Source organism: Pyxicephalus adspersus, chromosome 5 (genome assembly GCF_032062135.1).
Source record: "Pyxicephalus adspersus chromosome 5, UCB_Pads_2.0, whole genome shotgun sequence".
Lineage (NCBI taxonomy): Eukaryota > Metazoa > Chordata > Amphibia > Anura > Pyxicephalidae > Pyxicephalus > Pyxicephalus adspersus.
In genome coordinates this window covers 9,756,543-9,784,257 of record NC_092862.1, presented here as the reverse complement: position 1 = coordinate 9,784,257, position 27,715 = coordinate 9,756,543, and the positions used below count along the sequence as shown (strand labels likewise).

The following is a 27,715-nucleotide window of genomic DNA, read 5'->3' as shown; positions in this document are numbered from 1 at the left end:
GATATCCAAAAGTCCAAACTACTTCCTAAAAAAACTATTTATTGAAATCGACTACTTCTTTGGGTGTTGGCATGATAAGTGATAATAACATCCATATAACTCATTGGGCTGCCCATTGTTTATTTTGTTATGGTCCCACAAAGTTTATGTAGCTGGCTGTCACTAGGGCCCTACTGTGGTCAGATTGCTCAAAGGAAGACATGAAGACAAAGCAAGGAGAATAAAGACATTTGTTATTATGTTAGTTTCACTTTTAAAGGATTGTGAATAGGCAAAATCACATGCTCTCATAACTGGACACAACTCCCCTCCCAACTATTTACCTTACTTATACGGACACTGTTTGCTGTCCTTTGAAATACCTCATACTAATGGGAAAACATAATTTTGTACCATTCCTCCCAGAATGTACAGCTCTGGTTAGGAAGCATTCTGGAAGACTGAGGGAAGGGTGGAAGTCATTACCTTGTGTAAGATCCAAGTCATTACCTTGTGTAAGATCCAATATGGAGCTTGTAAGATCCATGCTCCATATTGGATCTTGTGTAAGATCCAATATGGAGCTTGCACAGGGTTTATACACAAGGTTATCTTCATAGTTCACCAATCTCTTACTCCAACCACTAATACTTACCTTCCACATGCCCCCCATCACTCATCTGTGAAAGACCTGTCATTAATGGGCAAGGCAGAGTATGTGAACTACCCTTTCTCCCAAAATGGGAAGCTCGGACCTAAGTGGCCAATCCACGGGCTAAATTGATGCCATGTGAAAGAAGGGAGATGGTCATTAACCTTAAGTGAAGCATTTACAGGGACCCATGGCTCTTGATAGGTCATCCCTTAACCCCTGATACTTACTTTCCCAATACCACCTTAAAAACAGTAATAACAGGTATAGAAAGCATGTGACAATCAAACTTCACTCCAAGAATATACAGCTTAGGTATAAGCAACCAATCAAAAGTCTGGAATATTTTAATTTTAGGAAACATAGACAATATGTAATTATGTATAGGATGCAACATGGAGCTTGTGCAAGGATTACACCCAAGACTCCAGGAGTGCAGTTTCCTAGATGGTGCTACCTCAACCACTGATACTTACCTTCCCCACATTCCCTTACCTTCCCCACATTCCCTCCCTTTACCTGCCACAAAAGAGTATGGGGGAACATTTAATATTCACATGCTGGAACTGTCCTGTGACAGAAGGGAGAATGTACCTGACTTTCTGGGAGCTCCAACATATCCAAAGCTTTGAATAGGGCACCCCTAACTACTGAAACCTACCCCCCAATGCTCCTTTGCCAACCATTTAGAGACCATGAATTTACTCAGCAGATATGGGGGAGTCTATAACCTTCTACCTTTTCTTCCAGGGTGAACATCTTGGATGTAAGTAGCCAATCAACCGGTTGGAACACTGTCATATGAGTGATGGTAGACGCTATGGCCCTGATTTATGAAAGCTCTCCAAGGCTGGAGAGAATACACTTTCAGAAGTGAACTGGGTGATCCAGAAAACATGGAATAGATTTTTAAAAATCCTTTTCTATTTGCTAGCAAATGGTTTGAGTCCTGGACCAGATCCATTTCAGGTTTGCTGGATCACCCAATTCACTTCTGAAAGTGTATTCTCTCCAGCCTTGGAGAGCTTTCATAAATCGAGGGCTATATAACTATGTATTGGATACAACATGGGCCTGCATGTGGTGGTCAAAGGGTTTTATGAATGTGCAGAAGTTTTAAAAGATAATACAAATGCTTAAAGACATTATTTAAATTAATGCTTGCTAACAGAAATATACAAAAAAAATGAATTTGGTTATTTGATGAAAAGTTCACTGTAGTGCACGCGGTTTCCAATGACACAATGTCCCGAATTCACAAAGAAAAACGAGCGGCATTTCTGCACTGAGATGTTTGTAAATAAATATATAGAGATGTATGTGCACACATATGTGCATGGGATTATTTCTACTTGCCAGCAATGTCAGATGAGATATTTTGACGCACACTTTGCCCAGCTGCTGGTATAGAAGCAACTGTCATAGTGTTCCCTCTGCTGACAGCCAAAACTCAGGGCAGCTGCCACAAAAGTGATTATAACAGCTGCTGCTGATAAGGAAAATGGATCAGACTAAGGCCATCAAAGAAAAACAAAGCTAGATGCCAAGACGAATACCAGGAAGAGGAGCAAAATATGCAGGACTTTAACATGTTGTATTTTTGAATTAGCATTGGGCAATGGACTATCCCGCTGCCCCCATGCTACATTGTCAGGGAGTGCTAATTGGCTGAACAAACACCCAGCATTGCATTTCATGCTCTCTCCTACCCAATAGTATTTCATATATTTCCAATGGGTGAACTGAGTGGCAGGGGAGCACAGAGGAGGAGATGAAATGGAGCAGTTATATCAACCTGTTGATTTTCTTTATTCAGCAAAGTAAATGTGTCCAGACTATGGATAAGTTATTGGTAATACTGGACACATATTGTTAAGAAGCAGTAGAGGAGCTTAAAATATACAGAGGAAAGGATCTGTGATTTAGGTTCCACTGTTGTGAATTTGAAGATGAATTTTCCACAATGCCTGCAGCTACAAAGTGCTTGTGTACAAGAGTGATTACTGCTTGCTCAAATATGTATATAGTTTAGTGTGCATGATCTAGGCACAAGTTCATTTATGATCTGTGTGTATTCCTTCTGTTTTTGGAAGGATTGTGATTCACTAAGAGCTATAACATTCACAAAGCAACTCTAAGGTGGAGTGTAGGGCCCCTTGGATGACCAGGAGACCCAAATACAATCTTCAAACCCCAGAGAGACTTATTCTATCACCCAGTACTGCTGACAATGACCCCACCAGAATAAACAAACATCTGCAATGGGGATATAGATGAAAATCAAATATTACAGAGGTGTACTAAAGAAACGGCTCAATGTCCCCTTCCAATTTATCATTATCAGAAGCTTTAAGACTTTCATATTAGTCCCATGAATGACAAGAATGGCCAGATGAAGGTGAGAGCTTAACAACCGGAGATTGGTGTATTGGTCTGTATTTTTTGCTTTTCTCTCCCTACAAACAGATTATAGTACAGAAAAAGAAGGGAATATTGTGGTCACTTTCTGCTATAACGGAGTTGACAGGCTTCTGTTTGATTCACTTGGAGTTTGAATTCCCATACAAGTCTATTGAAATGCAAAACCTGCTTGAAGCAGATCAGAAGGAGATCAACCGAAGGTAAAATATGCCTGTCAGTGAATTCAGAATGATCCTAGAAGAATCTCAAAAGAACCCTATCTATCTATCTATCTATCTATCTATCTATCTATCTATCTATCTTGTCTTTCCATATCTATGTTTCTCTGTCTCTCTCTTTATCTTTTATGTTCCCAGCGTGGTATTATTGACACAAATTGGCTTTTTTCCCCCAGTATGTGGTTAAACATCTTTACCTTGTTACATTACCTTGATCTCACAGACAGTCACACAATCTAGCATCTGCCTCTCCCTAAGGTGTAACAATTTCCTCTTTATCTTTCAAATTGTTATCTGTACATGTAGCTTCCAGGGCTTGGTGATCCAGACATAGATGAAAAAAAGATTTTCTGCTACATTATCATTCTTCTCCATCACTTACTCCGCTTGTTGTCCTGCACGAAGCTAAAACACTTTCCAGTATTTGAAAAGCAGATTTCACTGTGCTCAGGCCCAAATTTAAAGCTAAACTCCAGTTCATTTCACCTTTTTTTTGGCCAGAGCTGTGCAGGTTGTTGCCCTTTTTAAAGCCAAGGGACAAAAATCAGGGCAGTTCTGTAGTCGTTAGCACATGCATAAATGTATTTTCCTAAACACAGTGTGAGGACCTGAAAATGACTCCATCTGCCTTTTACTGCCCCGGTTCACCAGATATCAGATTAGGAGGGGAAGTAATTCAGTTGTACTGCAGTGCAAAGAGCATGCTAAATGGAAGTAGAATGGGAGAGAAATAAGCATGTGTTTCAGTATGCTGCATTTCTTTTCACTGTCCATTCACTGGCTGATGGAAGGTCAAGACCTGTAAGTACTACTTCATTTCTGAAAAGGAAAATTAGGTTTTCTGCCATGTTAAGAATGCAATGGCATAAATCTCAAACCTGGATGGAGAGAAATACTACTTCCTTGGCAGGTAAACCTCTTACCTTATATGTACTCTATCTGTGCATTTCTCTTTAATACTACATAGCACAGTAAGTAGCTTCAAGCATACATAATAATTTAGTTAAAGAAAAGTCTTGTAATCTGCTGGTAAATGGCAGATCACCCTTTCTTGTGCTCACCAGAACCCTAACCCGTTTCACCCTAACCATGTGATCTTCAATTAAGCCCCGTGCGCTGGGCGAAGTGCATCAGCAGGTATAAAGGGTGGAGATGGCGATCAGCCACTCATTTTATATTTATGCTACAAGCGATGAAGACACCTGAGACCAGCGGATTATGAGGTTATCCCATCTGAGAGGGTGAGAGCTGCCGAAGTGTGGGGACTTCCAAGCAGGAGATTTGTTCTTGCGGGTTGTGTTCACTGATGGACAATGTAAAGTATGGCCACCAGTCTTCAAATTTACTGCTATGTTCTCCATACAGTGCTTATATTTTAGTCCATGTGGGCTCCCAATCAAGTTGAATTACTGATGTTATGGACAAGATTTATGTGTTTTATTAAACAATGTTGTCTATTTTCTTAAAACGGAACTAATGTTGTAAACCCAGAGATCACCAAAATCAGGACAGGGTGTTTAAGGTCCCTACAAAGAGCTGAAAGTTGTTTTGCCACACTGCACATGTGATGTACTTCTGATATCCAAATGAAATGAAGTTAATGAGTTAAAGTATAAACTAGTCAAGTGATGATAAAAGTAAAAAAAAAGCTTTTGCTGAAATATTAGCATGTGATTGTAACTCTACATTAATCCTTTTCTGTCACTAGATGTCCTCAGTCTTCTAGCTGAATGACAGCCGGTATCATTTACCCTATTTGTTCTGAGCCCAGGCTGCTATGGACCCAACCCCGAGGAAGTGAGCTCAATTACTGTGCTGAACAGTGGGGGAGCAATTGTTCTAAAACATGACTCCAATATCTGTCTTCTTTGTAGTAACCTTGATTGACAGCAACCACATTAGGTAAGAAAAAGATATAATTATTCATTACGATGAATAATTTTCAAATATGAACAATTCAGCTGGGGAGAATTCAGCCCTAAGCAAAGAAGTTTTTAGCATTGACATAAGCCTCATGCAGACGACCAATAATTGTCACTCAGAATCCTTATTAGAGATAAGTTGGAACAAACGAGTTCTGTACACACTGACACCATGGGAGGGGGGCATATGCATTGTATCTAATTTTTTAGATGTTGAAAAAGGTATTTTCTGCATGAACCTGTTAGAATGTAGCACCACATAGTTATTTGCTTCCCACATTATAAAATCTAGTACTAAATAAAATACAAGTGATCCAAAAGAGGAGAGGACCTGGTGTCGGCGCAAGGAGGCAGTAACATTTTTATTGCCATTTCATCATCGAAATACATGTAAATGAGGGATTGAAGAACTTGTTTGCCTTACTTGCTGTCCGTGATAAAACACTGCCAAGAGGAACATGGCCATTAGCAGCAGTGAGGCCTCTTTCGTCCCCAGGAAATCGGTGCTGGAGAGAGATAAAATAAAAAAAAGAAAAGCTTAGGTACTTTATCAGGGTAACAATACAGTGAGAAGTCAGTATCAGGAGGACAGTAAGTAATGCGGCTTTCAGAACTCCATGTGTAGCCGGCTGCTTAGCCTGTTTACACCTTATTATTCATTCATGAATTCACAAATAGATATTCTGCTTGGAACCACATTGTCCACATCCTTAGAGAAGCCAGCTATCGTATTCTCTGATATACTGAAATGCTATTCAGCTGAATTCAATTGGATTTGATGGTTTCATGTTAAGAGAACCGGTCTCCCTATAGTTTAATTCTTTATTGCAGAAACATTCTGGTTTCAGGCTTGTCTATTGAAGATTTCTATAGGATGACTCTCTCTTTGAATCAAAGCTTTGCTTTATGATAGGCAACTAATTATAAATTTTTCTTGAGAAACATTCTCTTTATTGAGATTTTATATATTATTATTATGTAATATAAAATGAACATAATGTATGTGTCCACCATAGAAGCCATTCTAAGGTTGTCCGTTCCCCCAGCTTCTTAGGTGTCTTGAAGAAGGGGTGTCAAGGTACATATGGAGCTGTAAAATAAGTTTTCTATGCAGATATGCAGTTTTATGTTTATTTGTACTACGTGAGGAATTGATGAAGCCTGGAGATATGCCAACACAGTGTCTGGAGGGGGTAAAGGGGCAGCTCTCAGAGGATCACATGACTAGGAAGTGACCAGTGGACATGATTCCTGAACATGGCTGCTGCTGCTGGCTGCAGAGGAATGGGAGGTCTATGTGGAATTTGATGATCTAGAGTGGGATAAACAGGAACGGGTGAAAGTATATGAAGATTTTACAATCTCTTTTTGTGGAGTTCCCGCTGGTCTGGGCAAAGAGGAAAGATCCCAGCCAGGCTTTGAGATCAAAGGTCAAGTAAGTCCAGTGGCCTGCCTTGTTATATTCTGATGTAGATTAGTCCTCTAAAAAAGCCAATTTAGGCGAAATGCGTCAGGACATGACACCCACTTCACCACTTACCTCATCGCGTCCACCTAACTCAATTAGGGGTCTATGTATCGTTTCCCCAATAACCCCCCCCCCCATAGCAGGTTGCTAAAGGGGTATTATTGAATTTAGGAAACATATGTACCAATTGTGATGAAACAATGTATATGTTTTTGTCTTTATGTGATGTTTAATACACTGATGCATTGACAATACCCTACTTTCTTTCATTCTTTATTTGTTAGCGGTGTCTGGAGTAAGACAAGGGGCTTTAAAGAAGAGCTTAACCACTTCAGCTTTTGCATATGTATACCCCCAATGGACTGGGGCAGATTACATATTTCTGCTATAGGTCTCTTTATTCAAAGTAATGTAAGCAACTGGTTAAAAAACTTTTGAAGCATAAACTTTCTATTTATAAGTAAGAGATACCAGCTAATATTTTATTCCAAAGGGCGTCTTTCACAAGACCTTAGGTCAGTGTTTGTCAACCAGGGTTCCTCCAGAGGTTGCTAGAGTTTCTTTGAGCGGTTTGTGACTTTCAGGTCAGTTTAAGTGACCCCAATGATCTTTTTGGCTATATGTAGGGGGGACTTTCTTCTTAATGGCCAGCAATGTAAGAGGCATTCTTCCCACTGACCACCACACTAATGTACTGTGAGCTGGGGATGATGTCATTGTGGAAGGGGTTCCCTCATGTTAAACAGGAGATGGTCACAGACTGCAGACATTGTGCCAGATTCGGTCAGGGACAGAGAACATTATACAGGAGATAGTCAGAGACAGTGAATATTATACAGGAGATAGCCAGAGACCGAAGACATTTATAAAAGATGGTCATAAATTGTGAAATGGTTTGATAGTAGATCCCGGTTTATATAGGGATCGGTTTATATTTGAGTATGTACAGTAAATCTTTATTTACTGCTATCACCCTATAATGATTCATATTAATATGGTTATTCCCTGGTAGGCTGGTAACATAGTAAATGCACATATTGGGTTGTGAAGGAACTCGTCTGGAGATGGATATTAGAGTTGGACTATAATATGGTGCTGCAGGGGGCTGGCAGGGAAATATTTTTTTTACAAATTTGGTGAACTGTTGTCGGCTTTTTATACTATGTCAGTCTTCCTAAATTTTCAAAAATTACAACATATCACCCTGCTTACAGTATCTCACCCTGCTTACAGTATAATAAATCATGACCCCTGTAATGCAATACAGATCAGATCACCAGATTGTTGCCAGTACACAACTCTACAAAGCAGCATTAAGGCCATATTGCTTTTTTTAATGGCTCCTAGGTCAGCCTTAAAATAATAAAGCCTTGGAATAATATGACATCTGGAGTATTGGCATTTCCTAAAAAAGATGTCAATAATGCAACCCCTGTCTTTCTTGCAGCACTGTCGGTTGTATATTCCAAAAGCTTATTCTGCGTGCAGTCAACTAATTGGCGGCCAAGGAAATTCCTGTTTTATTCAGAATTTTTGTGACATGCAATGCTGTACAGTCACACTTACTTCCCATTGTGATGGAAGTTGTCATATCGCAGGAATAGAGATGTGTAAATTGTTTCTGTTAGTAGGGAATATATTGCTATCATTATGAGCAGCACTGCCAGCTTCAGGACCGAGTTGAGACGTAGAAAGACCGCACAGGTGACCATCGCAAGAACTCCGGTGAAGACAAAATACTGAAGGAAAAGAAAATGTCACAGTCAGCTATGTTGGCAGAAATTAATACTGATGACCACCCATCACCCTCTCTCAGCCAATTCCAAAGACTTCCCAGCACCTGTGTGCAATGTCTATCATTGAGTTTTGTTTTATTTGTTCTTTATTATTTTAAATAAACTAATAAAAAGAGAGGATAAACATTATCTCATGATAGCCACCATCCAACACTTTCTGCTGCTTCTAGCCATCATACCTAGCTGTCACAAACACAGAAAAATTGTCATCTATACCATAGTGATCACATGCCAGTAGCTGAAGGCTTCCTTGAAATAAAAGCTTTTCAGTAAGAAAGGTCCATTGCTGCCTCTAGGTGGCAGTGTGTCTCATTTTAATACTGAAATAATCTGATATATTTATAATATTTAAATTATAACATGAAGATAAAATGTTATATGTCTTTAACAGGGGAAAATAATTATGGCAGGATCTGAAATCACAGATTGAAATTCTAAGCTTATGAAAAATAGATAAACTTTATTATAGTAAAAAAAAGCTAGCAAAAACATAAAATTGCACAAATAAATAAAAACAACCATTCTAAAAACATCCATTCATAAAAAATATCCATATAAATATAGATATTTACATTGAAAAGTACAAATAGGTGCCATTTAGAAAAATAGGATACAATAACATACAAAATGCAGAAAGTATCCCATTATCTACTTGTAACTTGGCCAAGCCTTATCTTGCATTTTAGGAATATAGGAATAAATATGACATTTTGACCAGGGTATCCATGCTTTAGTACTACAACTGTCTAATACAGTTATAGCATAAAAAATAATATTGACTGGGGCATCCAGGCTTCAACACTGTAACTGTCTGATACAATAACAGCATAAAAGTATTATTGGCAGGGGCATCTAGGCTTTCATACTGTAGCTTATTAACCCAATTAAAACATAAACAAAATTTATTGTCTGCAACATCTGGGTTTCAATACTGTCTCAGTCTTTTAAAAATATTTCATAAAAATATTCATGCCTGGGGCATCTAAATATGATAACTGTCTGATACAATTATAGAATACAAAATATTATTGGCTGGGACATTCAGGCATCAATACGGTAACTGTATGATAAAATTATAGAATAAAATATGGCTGTGGCATCTGCGCTTCAACCCTGCAACTCTTTTAGACAATTATAGTGTAAAAATAATATTTGCTGGGACATCTAGGCTTCAATACTGTAACTGTCTAACACAATATCAGAATAAAAAAATATTACTGGCTGGGGTATAGAGTAACTGGCTGATACAGTTATAGCATAAACAATAATATTGGTGGGTCATCTAGGCTTTAATATAGTAACTTTCTTGTACAATTATAGTACAAAAATATTGCAATGGTTTCAAAAAACCTTTGGGCACGAAAAAGGGATGAAGTTCATGTCATACCAGTTAGCGACCGTTAGTGTCATGACTGGGGACTTTGTACAGCTCTGTGTAATATGATGGCATTATAAAAAATACTGTGTAGTAGTAATAGTAATAGTAGTAGTAGTAGTAGTAATAATAATAATAATAATAATAATAATAATAATAATACCAGAAAGAGTAAAAAATCCAGTAGGGATTTTTACTGATACCCATGGCTTCCTTAGGGAAAATTATCATGAATTCCTTTCTAGATGACAATGGTTTAACCAGCCAGGAAATAATGGAAAATGTGGAACAGGGATATAAGGGCACAGGGGACACAGGGGTCCCAACCTTTCATTAACTACTAAAGTAAAAACATAAAATTGCATTCCCTAAAATCAAAAAGGTAAAAAATCAACTTTTCCACATCCCTATGCTCACTGAAAATTTGTTTTTGGGACTTTTTAGGCATGATTCTATTGGTTACAATGATCATTTACCAATAAAATTCTAAAATCCATTTATTTCTTAAAATTAATTCCTAAAATTCATAGGATTCTTATCAATTTTATGTTTAACATGTACATTTCCAAGAGGACATCTTGGAAATGTAATCTGCGAAACGCGTAGAACAGCAATATAAAGAGACCGCTTGGAAATGTAAATATTTTGTTAAACATAAAATTGATGCAATCTTTTGGATTTTAATTATAAAAAAGAAATGAATTTTAGAATTTTATTGGTGAATATTCATTGTAACCATTTTGTAGAATCATGCCTAAAAAGTCCAAAAAAAAAAAAAAATTACCGGTTTTGATGCTGTTACATAAAATTTCTATCAGAACATTCTCACACATTGGGCCTGATTTAATAAAGCTCTCCAAGACTGGTGAAGATAGACTATCATGGGAGAACCTGGGTCATCCAACAAACCTGGAATGGATTTCTTAAAAATCATTTGCTATTAGTTGAAAAATGTTTTCAGTCCATTTCAGATTTGCTGAAACATCCAGGTTCTCCCACGATAATCTATCTTCACTAGTCCTGGAGAGATTTAAAAAAAACAACCCAATGTAACCCATTGAAAGAAGAACAGGAATTGAGGATAAATCTCCCTAAGAAAGCTTTGGATGGCAGTAAAAACTAACAAGGGCAGGATGTGAGATCTCTCTTTCACTTTAATAAATAAAACAGTTGTGGCTAAACACTTATTTCAAAATGGTTTTTAAATCAGCTTGTAGTTCCGCAATAAAAAAAAAAATTGTAAGTGTATCTTTTCTTTTATCTTTTATATTTTTATCTTATGCGATGCGCTCTGTGCAAACAGTGCTTAGCAGAGCCCTTCATTAACTAAAGTACACATTCCCATCACCTTTTATATATATTGAATGCCTGAAGCCCTGTAATAACATGTATTCAGAACACCAATAATTGCAAAAATAATAAAGCGTTTTCTAAAAAGAAGCCGGCTTCATTTCTACGTTAAAAAAAAAAAGGATCTAAAAACGTATTTAGCCATACTGCAAAAACCCTCTCTTTAAGTGGCTTTAAACAAGCTTATTTTCCAGCTAGCTGCCCATTCTGTCTTATGCCCTGGTGCACCCTGCCACAATAACATGTTATTAGTTCAAACATCGTGTTGCTGTGCAGCAAACTCTGATAATTTGTGTCTCCCTTGTGTCGCCTCTGCCTGTTATTGTGCAGTCATTTTTTTTTTTCTTGGATCGCTCTCGACACATTGTGACACCTTCATATTCATTTCTGCAGAAAATTACCCCGCACACAAAGGGCCTGCAATGATACAAAGAGGTGTTGATGATTTGTTAGCAATCTCCTGGAGGGGCAGAAAAAAACCCCCCTTTTTTTGTTAAAAAGTTCCAATTATTAGAATGGTTTTATTTTATTTTTTTGTCACCTGTCTGGCTGCTGGTTTGGGATTTTTATTGCTTTAGGTGAGATGTATTGTTCGCCTATAGGTCTTGCAACAAGTGACCATTAGCTGGGAGAGTGACGAGATCGTAATTACCTCGGGATAAAAGCAGATGTCGGTAATGGAGGATGAGGAGTTGAATGTCTGGTTTTTTGAGGTAATTGATTTGTCAAAATCACACCACAGCTGTGAAGAGAGAAATGGAGAAAAAAGAAACATTAATTGGAAGGAAACTGAAACACGGCTATATATAGTTAGAAAGCAACATAAGCATGGTGAAAATAATGGTGACATTAAAACCATTGGCAAGAGTTCTTAAATATACAAACGCCTTTACCCACCCCATCTCCCCAAAAATGTTGTCTCTGATGCTGGTTTTCTTTATGACCTTGTTGTCCTTTTGCTATAAATTAATATTGCCTCCCTGGCGGTCTGATTATGTCAGTAAGTCAGTAAGTCAAAAGCGGTACATTGTACATTGCATGGAAATTTGTTGTTTAATATTGCAGGCCTGTAATTGTTAGGAATAATTCTCGGGTATGATAAAGTTTGAAACACAAATCATAAATTATAATATAATAAATAATTATAAATATAATAAAATATTATAATAACAATACATTTCATTTAATAATTTAATCAAATCAAAAACACTGAAATCTGTCCAAACAAGGGTGCAATATTATTGGTCAATTAGTATTAATTAACTTTATTATTTGAATTTATTTTTATCACTTTATTACTTTGAACAATGTGTTAAAAGCAGATTACAATGTATTCCGGTTTTAAATTTTTCGTCAGGCCGCGGCTCCCCAGCGTACCGACGCTTCACGCATCGATCACACCGGAGATGCGATGCCAGGGGACACAGAAGCCGGATGGGGATCGCTGGAGGACTCCGCTGGATCGAGGGCAGCAGGTAGGATCTTTATAATGCTAACCCGAGTGTGGCTTGGGAGTTACTGCTTTTGGTACATAAAATTCACCCCAAGCCATACTTAGGAATAACGTCAGGAGGGTTCCTTCAAAGGCTGCCAGGGGTTTCTTGAACAATTTATACCTCTCATATTAATTTACCCCAAAACCATTGATCAATTCGGCTCTCTGTAAGGGTGATATTCTTTCCATCCGCCAGCAATGTAAGAAGCATTCTTCTCAATGTGCTGTGAGCAGAGGTTGCCTGAAGACCTGTAAGGTATTTCAAGGGACTCCCCATGTTAAAAAAGTTAAGAAACACTGCTATAAATTGCTACAGAATTTTTTAATTTGGTCACATGACAAAATAAAGCTACATTGCCGGTCCCTAAATTCAGATTATAATATGGCAAGATGATTGACTATCATCTGGGGGCAATTCTTAATCTAGGAAGAGAAACTGATTTGGTGGCAAAACTTCAGGCCAATATGGTAACCTCATTTTAACGTTGCAATGGAGAAGCTCTTCGTAGGCATGTTTGCCGAATGACCTGCTGCTGTCCCGGGGGAATGGTCACGTCACTTGAAATGATACCTACAAAGCTTCTGGAAGAGAAGAAAGCCATTCAATGGCTAGGGTACCATTGTGGTAAATGATTACATTGCACTGGGGCACTACAATGTCGTTCCACAAAGTCTCTCTGGGATTTGGCACTTTTTCTGGCGACATGCAGCTTTCTCTGGCAAAATTGCACTCTTCCAGGCAGCATTCAGTAATTATGTTATAATTTTTAACTGTAACATGCAGCGTATGTTGATCCCTATCATTTTGGTTATATGTAGCTCTCATGGAACTCTCTTTGGTTAGGTGAAGCTTTGTGGAACTTATTCTGGCTACATGACACTCTTATGGCACTCTCGCTAAGCAGTTTATTTTGGTTTTACACAACTCTTACGGCAATTTTTTTGGTAAAATGTAGCTCTCGTGGTCTGCTAATGTGTCTCATGGCATTCTCTCTGGTCATGTTAAGGTAAAAATGTAGATATATCTAATGATTTGCAGCTCTAATGGCACTCTCACTGCTAACATTCAGATCTGATGGCATTCAGTTTGGTCGACTTTTCGTTGCTGGAAATATTCTTTCATGATCGTTTCCTGTGACAAAAGAGTGACAGAGGAACAAACAAGAGCTTTACAAACAGCAACATTTTATTCAATGGGGAGAGGAGGGGGGAGAACAAGCGACACCTCACTGTGCTCCTCTCCATTGACCTGTACAGCAGTCATTCTCCATTGGTCATTTATGGATTTGTCAGGATGTTGGGCGACCACTATAGACATGCCAGTTTTATATTAATCGGGTGATAAGAATTTTTAGGCACTCTCTAGTAACAGGCAGCTCTTATAATTCTCTCTTTGGTAACATGCATCCCTTGGGGACACTATAAAATAATGTGCAACATAGAGCTACGCAATAAAAAAAGAACTATTTAGCAGTGTTGACTTCTAGCTATGCTGGCCATTCATTTACAAACTTGTTTAAAACGTATCACTGTCTGTATTAGTCTGTCATTTGCAACCCCTATTTAATATACAGTGCTGTGTAATATGTTGGCGCTATATAAATCCTGTTTATTATTATTAATAATAATAATAATAATATTATTATAATAAAACATACTTATAAATTAAGCCTGATTTAAAGCTCCCCAAGATGAGAGAAGATAGATTCCAGGCTGGCTGGATTACCCAGGATCTCCCATGATAATCTATCTTCTCCAGTCCTGGAGAGCTTTAATAAATTAGACCTATTGCCAAGTACATTAATGCAAATTGTTTTGCCTTCATTTGAAAGCCTGCCCTTTTTTACCCAACACTGAACTGCAAGGTAAAAACAGAGCATTGGTGCACTGTGGTGCAATTCATTCAAAATAAGACAATGCACAAAGTGGTGCAGACAGATCTGCATTGTAGCCCTGAATTGTAAGTCAACAAGCTAGAGAATAATGTAAAAACATTCTTTTTTTTTTATATCATATTGGTTTATTTTTGATTCTGTTAAAACTCCTTCCTCTGTCTAACTGCCATGGCCATTGCAAAGCCATGATGAATAATTGATGCATAAGAAATTGAAAAAGAATCCCTGCCAAAACAATTGCTTTTAATGAAAATATGTGTAGATTACACACTAGAGTAGATGAGCTAATTGCATAACCACTGCTGAGATAGGACATCAGCCACACAGGGGGTGCATTGTTTTCAGTGGGATGGCCAACTATTAGACATTGTGAAAAGGAATCAGTAAAGCACAGCCATTGTGTAACATGACAAAGCAGGAAACAGAGAATGCAATCAGGAAATAATGCTGCCCCAAATGAATAAATAATTACCATGTAACTGTAGAAACAATGTATTTAACACATTAACACAACAATAACAATATTTTTTAAAGTTGATCTCACATAAAACTACAGCACTTTAGGAATGGTGCACGTTAACTCATAGATTGCATAGATTTTTCATCATTCTTTTTTTTATTCGTTTTAGAGAACAATATGTTTATGTAATTTAATATGAAACTTTTATGTGACTGTAAAACCCTCATTCCCTGTATTACGACCTGACCTTCTGCTGCTTAGCCTTTAAGGAATACTTTAGCTTTCTTATTCTAAAGCCGCAATCCATTTTAACTGATATTTTATTGCTGATATCCAAAAATGAAATTGCATTATCACTGAGACAGAAATTTACTGGGCAAGTCAGTTTTTTTGGCCCCTTTAACTAGGCAGTATAAATGAAATATTATTGTCATAGCCCTTTATTATTTTGTTTTTACTGCTTTGCTAAGTACTTTTGCCTTTCAGATCAATATAGTTATCGATGCATTCATCTTTGCCATCGTTCATTCCATGGCCTGAAGTGTGAGAGAGTTCAACAAGTTTTAAAGGGAAATTACAAAGAATGTAAATCAATAACTTTTAGTAGGCAAGGTAATGTCCATTGTCTTACCAATGTAAGTTAATGTTCTGAAAACATTGATTTATCTTTGCATAGTTTATAAGTATATATGTACATAGGGACAGCTATATTTGTTCATTTTATGGAGAGGCTCAGCCTTGCGTAGAAAAGCTGTGCAATGGCTGTGATTCAGGTTGAATGTAAATTGCTCTATAAAAAGATGCTACGCTCCTGGTTTTTAGCATCACTTGAGATTATAAAGCTACTTGGCAAGTTACAAACTTATACTTTCCTATTACCAACCATTATGTTCTCCGCTAATACTTTATGATTATAATACTTACGCTTCCCTTACCGTAACACTTAAAATGGACCTGAACTCAAAAAGTGCAGCATTGGTATGATATGAGCAGAGGCGCTTTAACATGTCTCTGGCTGGAGCAACTTTTGTATAAAAAGAGGACAATGTTCAACTTCAGCCACAGTCAAAATTACTTTAAATTTTAACTCTGTGACTCTGTGCTACATGATTTTACATCCATAAGAGATTGGTTATTTGGTCTGTATGCTCTAGCCGAGAGAGAAAAAATAAGGTGTGGAGATATAAGTAAGTCAGTAATGAATCATAAATATAAAATCAAGCTGGCTATGTTATATTGGTATAAATCATATAGTGGTATAAATTATATATGAAATTGTATCTGTGATTGTAGGCATAACTTGTTCCTGATGAAGCGGACCTAGTTCCGAGAAACGCGTCGAACTTGAATTCGTAGACCTAGCCACAAAAATAACAGACCAAATTTGCAAAAACCATTCTTTATTTTATTATATAAAAATTAATAAACTGTTATTTGTTTGAAAAAACGTTATATGTCGTTATTGTTCCAGGGTGATTGACCTACCCAAAATGAAAATTGTATGTTGAAACTAGGGATGTGCAATACGTGAATTATTTCAAATGATTGGAGAGAAATTGTCCAATAAAATATTTAAATTGTTCAAATTTTAACAGCGTGGCAGGAAAGGTAAGCAGCATTTGCCCGTACCTGTGGATAGGCACCTAATGCCTGTTGTATGCACTCACTCAGTGCTTACTATTTGCATACAAGGTGCATATTGGCAATGAGCATTTTCATTAGTTGGTGGTCTTCAGGGAACAGGACTGCTCCGAAAACCAACAGAACATCATAAGGTGGTCAGCATCCTGGTGACTGCAATTCAAATCTCACCACTCTTCATAATAACAAGTATCTTACAGCACGGGGTTTACTACCAACAATAGTGTTGGTGAGCTCATTGAGCTACTTTTGTTTAGCTTAACCTTGGTTAAAAAATGCAGGATTTTATCAGCCCAAATCGGAAAAAGCTCTAGAATTTTTAAATGTCCCTAAGTAACATAAAATGGCCACATGGTGTCTAAAATTTCTCCAGGAAAAAAATTATGTACTTCTTCTGCTTAATAGTCGTACATGTGCACTGTGATCGCTGACTGCTTGTCTCACCAGATTTGGAGCGATATTTGGTGGGTGGTTGTGCGCCATTCTGTCACCCTAGGCCATGGCTATGTTAGCTATGCAGAAATCCTATTCAGAAAAAAAAGGACATTCACCTAGCAATAACCCAGTAATATACACCTCTGATACACCTGAACAGAATTACTACTGAAAGATTGGTTACCTTTGCGCAGTAACTCCTGTGAATAAGCCACCGTGCCTAGAAGTCTATAACCTTATCGCACAGCAATATACATGGATTTATTTTCTTGAAAGAACTCAAGAGAAATCAAATTTAGAAAAGCACTTGGAATCTAACCTAATATTTCCCCCTAATATCTGTCAAGTCAGAAGCTCATTCAATTTACAATGTGATGCAGCAATGTTGTAAAATAGTAATAAAGTACACAATGAAAAAAGAGTAGAGTAGCGGGAATGGGAAACCAGACTATAAATAAGAAGACAAAGGATGATGTTTTGATTATTTGCTGTATAACATATATTTATATATATATATATATATATATATATATATGTACACTTATATGTCATACTTTGTGTGTGTGTATATATATATATATATATATATATATATATATATATAGAACCTTACGTTTACTGAGAGGTGCCACAGCAATCACAGACCTGTCTGGGCCCCCGGAGTGGATTAGCTTTTGTTTCCTCCCACAAAAGTACTTATTTTTAAAAGGTCAGTCCATTGAATGCCAATGCCTTGCTTTTGGTCAGGGTCTCTAGGTATTTTGTAATTTACTATGGGGGAAGATGCAGCGGGTGCTTTCCATTTGTTCTCCCCCATCCCTTTTTCATAGAACTGAACAGTGTGTACAGCACGATGAAGATCATTTCCAGAAACATAAATTTCATATGTGTACATAGCCTTAGAGTATGAATTCCCTTTTTCCCCTCCTACATCTTAATCTGAGGTTTCAGTGAGAGACAGTTTGTATGAAAGAAGACAACTTCTGCTGTGATCTCTCTTTATATAACCCATAGTGCTTTGGGAATCGTTTGTCATGTGTTCAAATTGTATAACAAATATTGTAGAAAAATGGAAACTAAAATATTCACTATGTGAAAGACCACTTTTTCTTTCTCCATAGCAGAGACTGCCAACCAGAGTTGGAAACAGTTTACATAGGGTGCCATTTTTGGGGCAATGCACAACCATGTTTTGGAACGTTAAGCAATGAAACCTCAGCCTTGACAACTGTAACAGCCAAATTTACAGTCTCTAAAGAAGCATTTCCTTTTTACCCCAGAGGAACCCTTGAAATAATTTTCAGGAACCCTTATAAAAAGAAATAATTGGGGTTCAGTGAGAAGAAAGACACTTACATGGTGTGGTCATTGGGTCATCTGATTTATTAAAGCTCTCTAAGATTGGAGAGGATACACGTTCATCAGTGAAGCTGGTGACATTGCAAACCTAGAATGGATCTGGTCCAGGACTGAAAACATTTGCTAACAAATATCAAATTACTTTTAAGAAATCCATTCCAGGTTTGCTGGATCACCCATCTTGACAGATGAGCTATAATATATCAGACCCTGTGGCCTGATTTGTTAAAGCTCTCCAAGTCTGGAGAGAACACTCTTTCACCAGAGAAGCTGGGTGATCTAGCAAACCTGTAATGGATCTGGTCCAGGATTCAAAACATTTGCTAGCAAATAGCAAATTACTTTGAAGAAACCCATTCCAGGTTTGCTGGATTACCTAGCTTCATTGATGAAAGTGTATCTTCTCCAGCCTTGGAGAGCTTTTTTAAATCAGGCTCATTGAGTGAACCAAGCGGTGGCCCATAATTCCACCTTACATAAAGCTAAATAGATAATTGGCATCATGACACGGGCTCTGCCTAGTGATGTTGAACCCAAAACTAGGCAGGTACCATTCAGCAAAAGGTCAATTATCAACAGCCCAATGAACCCCTAGCAACCCCTTTGAGGAACCCTAGGCTTTTATAGGACCCTAGTTGAGAATAACTGCTCCACAGTTTTCTTGTCATTAAAGCAACATTGCCTTTGGAAAAAATGTGATTGCCCTAATAGGTATGGTGACCTTCAGTCAATTTCTTTTTGTTGAGTAAGCAGTCAAATACCCCTTATGGTTGACCATTCCTTATTTTACAACAAACATGAATGTGTCAATAAAAATTAAATATGCAGCACATTTCTGCATTGCATGCACATTTCCACATGTTTTGTGGACACCCTCTGAAATGCCCATTTATTTGCCAGAAATGGGATAAGCTATCAACTTCCAACTCTGTCTTTGCTATACTGAAATCCTAAGCAACGTTGTCAGCCCTGGCAAGGTATTTCCTCCAATCTTCAAAACAACTACTCTTTATGATATAGTGGTAGAAGGAGGGGGTGATGTGTTCTGTAGTTCAGAAGACAGGGTTGACATCACTATTTCTTCCATGTAAGTGACTCAAAAGCCAGAAAACCAGAATGGTAGCTGGGTAACATGCTAAATAATTTTTAAATTAACCAAGATGTTGCCTCCCCGAAATCCCCACTCTGCCCTGATTATCCTGTAGTGTATGCTTTGCCGTTCAATCCCTCTAAGTTATACTGATGTATGCAAGCTGTGCCGCGTGTATTTACAGCAGCTGCCCAGATTTCATTCCCTGCTGCAAATTTGTTTTCTGAGTAAAAAGAGCCAACATAATTTGGCTTCTTTGTGATAAAAAATCATAGATCGTATTTGAAGAAAATTGCACAAGTTTCATTTGGTGGAACGGAGCTCTGGCACTCAATCTTGTTTTTCTCAAAACTTTTTTTTTTCTTCAAAGTCACTTATGCAGAATGGTAATTTAGGTAACCTTAAAAAACTCACAGACAAGGGTGGAATTTACATGAATATGCTGTTCATAATAGTGAAAAATTTCCAGGACATGGACGCTTGAATCATGAAAGTAAGCCGATGATTTAGGCGAAGGGAAATTTCTGAACCATGCTATATATTGTTTCATTACTAGAATGTTTTTCAGGTTTCTTTTTAACTGAGAGGAACCCACTCATCTTTCCTCCCCCTCCACACCATTTCATTCTACCATGGACAGCAAAACTAAGATCATATCTAAACCAAATTGTTGAAACTTCCATGAGACTTTGGACTACTTTTTGTCCCCATATGACAGTGCTGGGCCTGTTGCAAAGCATCAATGTTGTCATTTAAGGAAAGAGAAGTGGCACACATGCTTATTAGATCCTCTATTTCAAAGTTAAAGCACTGACACCCATAAATAGCTAGAATGGGAAGGAAACGGGATTGGTAACCCAGTTTATATTGGTTATATAGAGGTGCTGATGATACATGCTGATGGTAACCCTTTCCATGCTGTTGGTAATCCTGGGGACATCACGCAAATTATAACATGCCGGTGGTGACATAGTTGGTATCATGTCGGGGGTTACCTTGTACAAGCTTGTGGCAACATAGGGGTTGGGTGTGGAAACATGCAGGTTTGCATGCTAACATGCAATACAATGTATGTGCTGCCCGCAGCCCTGAACATGCTGTCAGTATATTATTGGAGAGGAGGATTTGGTAATCCCTGGTATGCTGCTGGTAACTGTACATGCTAGTGGCAACATGCTGAAAAATGTGATGCACAGAAGTGTGTGTATGGGGTATAAAGTAGGCTAGATAGACCATTGGAATGGATCACCAGAAATCTGAAATTAATTTGGCATCAGACTGATCATTCTCAACCACTTTTGGTCCTTGATCAAACACAGTGACAGAGCATTTTGGTGAATAATAATCACAAATATACAAACTGTGTAACTTGTACGAACAATTGAGCAAATTCAGAAATGACCATCTGTTGGTACATCCTCAGTACGGTTCAGTGGTCACCCCATCTCCACCCCTTTTGATCTAACCAATAAACAAAAAAGCAGAATCTAGCCTTGTGTGGTTTCCATTTTTTTGGGACTGATGACCAATCGATTAGAAATTATTCTGACCAGTCAGTGAAGAACAAAATTGGCTACTTGTGTGTAATAAATCCTTAACATATGCTAGGATTGCAATGAACTCTGTGTTCTTTTGTTCTTTCAGTGTCACCGGTTTCCTCTAACTTGTGGTTTTATTGTCATTCAGAACAAAAAGGAGAATGGAATCTGCCTAATTGGGATGTAGCTAGCACAAAAATTCCAAGGTTCTAATATTTCCCATCACAAATTTTTAAATAGAAAAGCTGGCTAGATTAAAGCTTTAAAATGTGGATCTTCCGAAACTGCCCACTTTACCCAATTAATACAGATGATTATGGGCCAGGCCTTCTCATCAATATTTGACTTTCCCAGACACACTCCAATATTTTCAAGAACAGCGGAGGATGTCATAGCCAAAAAGGTAAAGGAGGGTGAACAACTCCATAACAATGGCCAATGTTTTAGATAACAAGCTCATAGTTTAGTGTTTCTTTTAACATGGGGGAACTTTTGAAATAACTTCCAGGTCTTCAGGGAATCCCTTCTACAATGACTATATCCACAGCTCACAGTACATTGGTATGGTAGTCAGTAGGAAGAGTGATTCCTACATTGCTGACCAAGGGGAACAATGTCACCCCTACAGATAGCCAAAAAAAGATCATTGGTGTTACTTAAATTGATCTGAGAGGTGCAAATTGCTCATGGCTCAAGGAACCCCCAGCAACCATTGGGAGACCTTGGTTGAGCAACCCTGTCAGAGAGGCTTGACACTCAGGTATCCACAAACTAGGGCCACATAGTGTATGTGACTGAAGCATGGAGCCCGTGAAAGAGAATTTGTAACTTACCTATCCTTTTTATCTACTAATATTCATCTTTACTGCATTACCCCACTCCTCCATTGCTCCTGCAGTAAATTTCTGGTCTGCTGAAATATTGAGAAGTACATGAACCACCAGGATACAATACATGGGCCAGGGTGGCCGTGTTCGAACACTGTGTCCTGTTCGAACACTGCGATGGGGAACAGAAGGAAGTCATCCCACATCATCCTACATACAGCTTACAAAAAGTTGGGACATGGAAGTGCATGGAAGATGAACATCAATGGGTGGGTTCAGATGTAAACCGGGGTTAGTGGTGGTCTTTCCTGAAGAGTATCCAAAGCCAGGTTATTATTAGAAAGAGCAGCAGTGGGTTTTACCAATAATTTGTAATTTATTAATTTTAACACAATGGTTCAGTTCCTTTATATTCCTCTTCCCACTTATCACAGAAGACGCACCCACATCAAGCCTTATTTCAGCTTTCAACCACATTTCAGTATAAAATCTGATTTCAGGCACAAGAACTGAAAAAGGATTTTGCAAATCTTCATGCAAATAAAGCCAAATATAAAGGGTGTTTTTTTTTTATACGCCTGAAGTTGTCACAGCAATGTATATGGCTCTCTCTGAACATTCGTCTTCTATTATTGTCATACAAAGAATTCTGTGTTCCATTTCTCCCTCTTGCTCTCACCACCCACAAACTCAGCCATTCCCGTGGTGAAATGACTTACAATATTGATTACGGCTCCGAGGAAATTAATCATAATGGATGCAAAGATGATGACATTCCTCGCCAAGTACGTCTCATTAATCCAGCAGCAGGTTTTCCGGAGCACCAGGGGAAGACATTTATAATCCTCTGCGGTCGTTATCAGGACCAACGCCGAGTGCAACATGATCAGGATCGAAAACTGAATCACCATCGGCATCATCCTATAAAGAAAAAAGAAACAGACGTTATTTGGGAAAGTAAAAGAGAAGGCAACATCTGTTAAAGTGAACCTTTTAATCTGTGATAAATGAGGACCAAAGGACAATATAAAACATAGCCAGTGCCTCTGTAATTCTAGCCCCTGTGTTGTGCCAGTCCTCACCCTTATGGTGCCATTAGTCTACTATCAATCAGCTTAATATACCAGTCCATTTTTTGTGAAGGTGTCATTACTGGGTATACATCCTAATATCTATGCTTCTTTTCAGTATCTTCTATTTTGATGTTATACCAGGGCAAAAACCACCTTACCAATCTATATCCCATCAACTGGGTATACGTTTCCTAAATGACCACCAATGAAGTCCCCCTTTATTGCCTTTTCTCTGTATTTGTATTCAGAAGGCCAAAGCTGACAATGTCAGCTGCTTGGCTCTCATTCTGGTCCTCTTGCGTTAATACCTTGAACCACTGCCCTAGAAAAAGGTTTACAGACAAGGACTTCTGAAATTATCTGACTATCCTGATACTTAATCAGGGTCAATGGAAAAATACTGAAAAAACAATAAAATTAGCATATTCTGCAGGAGGTCACGATGGTGGTGGGCAATATGTTTCCTTAATGACAGGCTAAAGTGAATCTGTGGCAAGGCGATGGGGAGTCAAGTACATGCACAACATTGGAGATGGTCATTGTGATGCATAAAATGTGACTTTTATGCAAAGGATATGCACATTTTATGCACATTAAAATACCTTAAAACTAAGCCAATAAAAATATGCAAGAGTAGCATTTGATTGGCTCAGCTGCAACTCAATGCAGAGCAGAATTTGCATGTAATTTGCATAAAAAGAGAGGGGCGGCTTAACTGCTAAATCATTACTGGGATAGGGGTAGAATGTGAGCTTAGGTGGTGAATCACTGCAGGGGAGAGGATTGGGACAGCAGAGCCACTACTGATGAGGGAATGGGGAAGGGTGGTGCAGGGGGCGCAGAGCTGGTAAATCATTACTATTAGGGGGTACTAGGTGAGCTGAGCTGTTGAATCCCTACTGGGAGAAGGATCAGTGTCAGCTATGTTGATGAGTACATGGTAGAAGGGAAAATGGTAATCAGACCTTTAAAATCACTAATGAGATGAAGGAGTAGAAAAAGTTATCTGCTGTCATTGCTGCAAGAGGAAAGTCAGAGTGCGCCAATCTCACTGTTGCTGGGAATATCATTTGGAGGTTTTGCTTCAGCGGAATGAGTGAATTACTCCACAGCGCCTACAGCTACAGATATCAGTGACAGCTGGTGTTAAAGCTTATTTCTGTATTTTAAGAATATGAAAATATTTGAATTCTCATAGCCTGGTCATATGTTCACTTTAAGGAACAGGAATGATAAGACAATGGAAACATAAAGGAGATATAACATCCACAGAAGATAACACAAGATGCATTTTGCATGAAAACCATTACTTCAAATCCTTTTGAGTTTAACCTTTAATAGTTTTCAAATGCTTGTAATGTCTTAGTTTAGAAGCTTTTAGAGGAAAAAAAGCTACTTTTAGCGCTATACAGTTTTTGTTTGCAAATAGCAAGTGTGTCACAAGAGCATTTTTGCTAAGTACATCTCGTTTGAAGAGCCTCTTTGTCCTGCTACTTTGATAAACACAGGTCTATCCCTGGCTCCTGTCAGTGGATTCTGAATTTATGTTACGATCGAAGACGTTAGGTGGTGATTGCTGCAGCACTACGATGGATGAACATTTAAAAAGAAACACAATCATACGTCTCAAAAACAATGCCAGAGGATTTGTAAATTGTGCTCATTTTGCTTCCTAAAGAACCGCTGTGCACACCATTGTTTTCTCAAAATGGCTTTAAAACCTTTTTTCTGTACATGTGACACCAGAGCATCAAGGTGAGAAACGCACGGATAATAATGAAAGCACTGGAGATTTTTTTGTGTTTTTGTTTGTTCTCTTTGGACACTAATTTCTGATCCTAGGGAATATAGATTGTAAGCTCTTCTGGACAGGGTCCTCTCCTCCTCCTGTGTCACTGTATGTATCTGTCTGTCATTTGCAACCCCTATTTAATGTACAGTGCTGCATTATTTGTTGGAGCTACATAAATACTGTTTATTCCTAATAATAATAATAATAATAATAATGGATAGAAATAAAAAGCCTATAGGCATTCAGGTGAATGGGAGCCATTGGGAACCATGTTTTGCATGCAACAAGTCGCTTTTGGGGGCAAGTGATCTTGAAACAACTACATTGCAGCTGTAAATGTGTTACCTGTTGTGCAGTTTGCTGGTGCCTGGCCAGTAGCAAGTCTCACATTGTAGGTATGAATGGGGCCTTATAGACACTCCAACCCTTTCCTGTTCTCTCCAAAACAAAATAAAACTTTTTGGCTACAGTTGAAGTTTAACAATGATAAATACAGTCCAAATAAATGTTTCTAAGTATTTAGGAACAGCATTTTAATAGGTATCCAGCACAGCAGTCAAAATCTGAACTGTGCCACTATCACATGTTCTCTTGAAGGTAGAATCCCCCACCCCTGAGGAGTCAATGCTCTTAGTAAGCTCCTTGTTGGATCTTACATAGATACATAGGAGGTGGAAGGGGAGCTGATTGGCAATTTGCATGGCTGGAGTTATGCCCCAACCCTGGTGAAGAGGGGAATCAGACTCTGGAGAGGAATAGAATCAGGACCAGGACATGGAAGGAGCTCCGGGAGGGATACAAACAAGTTGGAGAGCCATCATTCAACTGAATAGTTCTTGTATGGTGACTTTTAATTTGCAAATTCTCACAAATTTAAGCAAATTCTTAAAAAATAAGGAGCTATTAAAAATGCAATTTTATTATTTATATACAATAAAATAACACACAATATTTAGATATTGGTTGTGTAATATTTTATTGTATATAAATAATAAATTGCATTTTTATCAGCCCCCCAAAAATCCCCTATTTTTTGAGCATTTGCTTTCTTGTTGTTGGAGAGCCATTAGGAAAATAAAGCCAGACTAAGAGGAAGAAGTACAGGTAGGAGGGAGAAGTGTTGGTTGATGTGTGTAGCCCATGGTGTGGGGGGTATTGCTTTTGGGGCTATTGCTAATCCTGGCACATCATTGTACCCACACTTATTTATGACCATGCACATTTTTGCCATGGTGCATAATCAGCTCCCATCTTTAAACTCCCCTTAGACTCCCACATTTTGTGGTGGAATTAATGTTACGACATGAAATTTGCAAGCAGGTAGGTTTTTTATTGCAGAAAGGACATATGATGTCTGTACTGTAATAAAATAAATTTTCCTGCCTATTAGCAATTTAAAAAAAAAAAAACTACCTGTTCGCTTGCGTCTTTTTCCAATTCCCTTCCAGGTTCAGGATCTCCAGCCATCCTAAGGTAACACCAGTGTATGCACATAGAAGATCAATTATTCTCGGGATCGTACTCATATTGATGCCGGGATCATACATTTAGCTGCACATGTGCAGCTTAGTGCAATCTATACAAACTGCAAATAGGCAGGTAAGTTTGTTTTATTGTAGAATGGACATCACCGGTCACTTCTGCAATTATTAACCTGCCTGTTAACAGATTTGTATATTGTAAGCACAATCAGTATACTATGTAAGTATAATTATGTAAGTATAATAACACTTTAGGGCTATAGGAATGAACCCTGCATGTTTATGCTGCAACTGGTCTACACAATGATTAAACAATGCCTGGCATTTCCAATCTCCGTGTGATATATCTTTAAGCATCTTCAGCTTTAACTGAATCACGCTTTCAAGGAAAAAAAAAAGTTATGTTAATTCAAAACACAATAAGATTGTATCGCTTAAGATTCAACAGCACAAATACTGAAAAATATGTTCCATAGTTATTTTCCCAGATGAAATGATCGGAAAATATAACGTAACAACTACTCCCATGAGTTTTCAGCAAAGCATGAACCTACTCAACACATTAAGTTCCCATTACAGGGACACGATCGTCTAAATATGATAAAGATACATGATTTCATACTTGCACAGCATTGCAGCTGCTCCTAACACGTGTTTCAATCAAGATTTGTGTTCACTAATCAATTTTTAAATGTAAATATTTGAAGGTTGATAATGGGTGTCGAGATCTCTATTCATACTTTTATTCATGTATTTCCCTAGTCCTGCATTTTTTTCATTTACAAATGAAAGGGGTCAATAATAAATATAAAGTCATGTAAAAACTTCTAGTTGAAAGTTGTACACTGAGACACAATAAAAGAGAATTTAGTTTATGCTGTAAAGTGTCATGTAAATAATTCCATAGTGTTATGGTATTCTTAGTGTGTCTTGGGTTGGGTAAATGTGAAGAAATCCCCATATGAGAAACAGATTAAAAGGAGAAAAGAAAGGGGCTTCAGGCTCTTTTTTGCGTATTGTTTTAAAAGGCAGTTTAACAGTTCAGTGTCATACGTCAGTACAATAGTGTGTTAAATCACAAAAGACCATTCCCCATTGTAGAATCATGGGGTGGTGGGTGGCTAGGCAGAACAGTTGCGTTCTATGCTAGAAAGAAGGTGTACATGAAAAATGTCTTGTTACCCGACGCGTTTCACCACGGGGGCTTCTTCAGGGGTATATAACAAGCGTAATATACTGTTTATACAAAATACAAATTACAAGAGATTATTATTTCATTACTTGGAGTGTAGTATGCAATATGATAAAGCATATATATATATATATATATATATATATATATAAATATAAAGGCTTTAAATGTCAGCATATTAGAACAAAGTAACATATACATACTTATTTGTGTGGATAAATAATCATTTATACCATAACAACATGTATATAGAAAT

General features: G+C 37.8%; 1 protein-coding gene across 2 annotated transcripts in view; it reads right to left on the bottom strand.

The window, feature by feature from the left end:
- Positions 1 to 27,715, bottom strand: part of ADCY8 (adenylate cyclase 8) — a 168,434-nt gene that overhangs the window by 19,455 nt on the left and 121,264 nt on the right. For both annotated transcript variants that reach the window (XM_072410646.1, XM_072410647.1), the window contains 4 exons: positions 22,641 to 22,842; positions 11,834 to 11,923; positions 8,227 to 8,399; positions 5,617 to 5,698 (listed from right to left, as the gene is read on the bottom strand). In XM_072410646.1, coding sequence (XP_072266747.1) covers positions 5,617 to 5,698; positions 8,227 to 8,399; positions 11,834 to 11,923; positions 22,641 to 22,842 — 547 coding nt within the window. The remainder of the gene's footprint in view (positions 1 to 5,616; positions 5,699 to 8,226; positions 8,400 to 11,833; positions 11,924 to 22,640; positions 22,843 to 27,715) is intronic.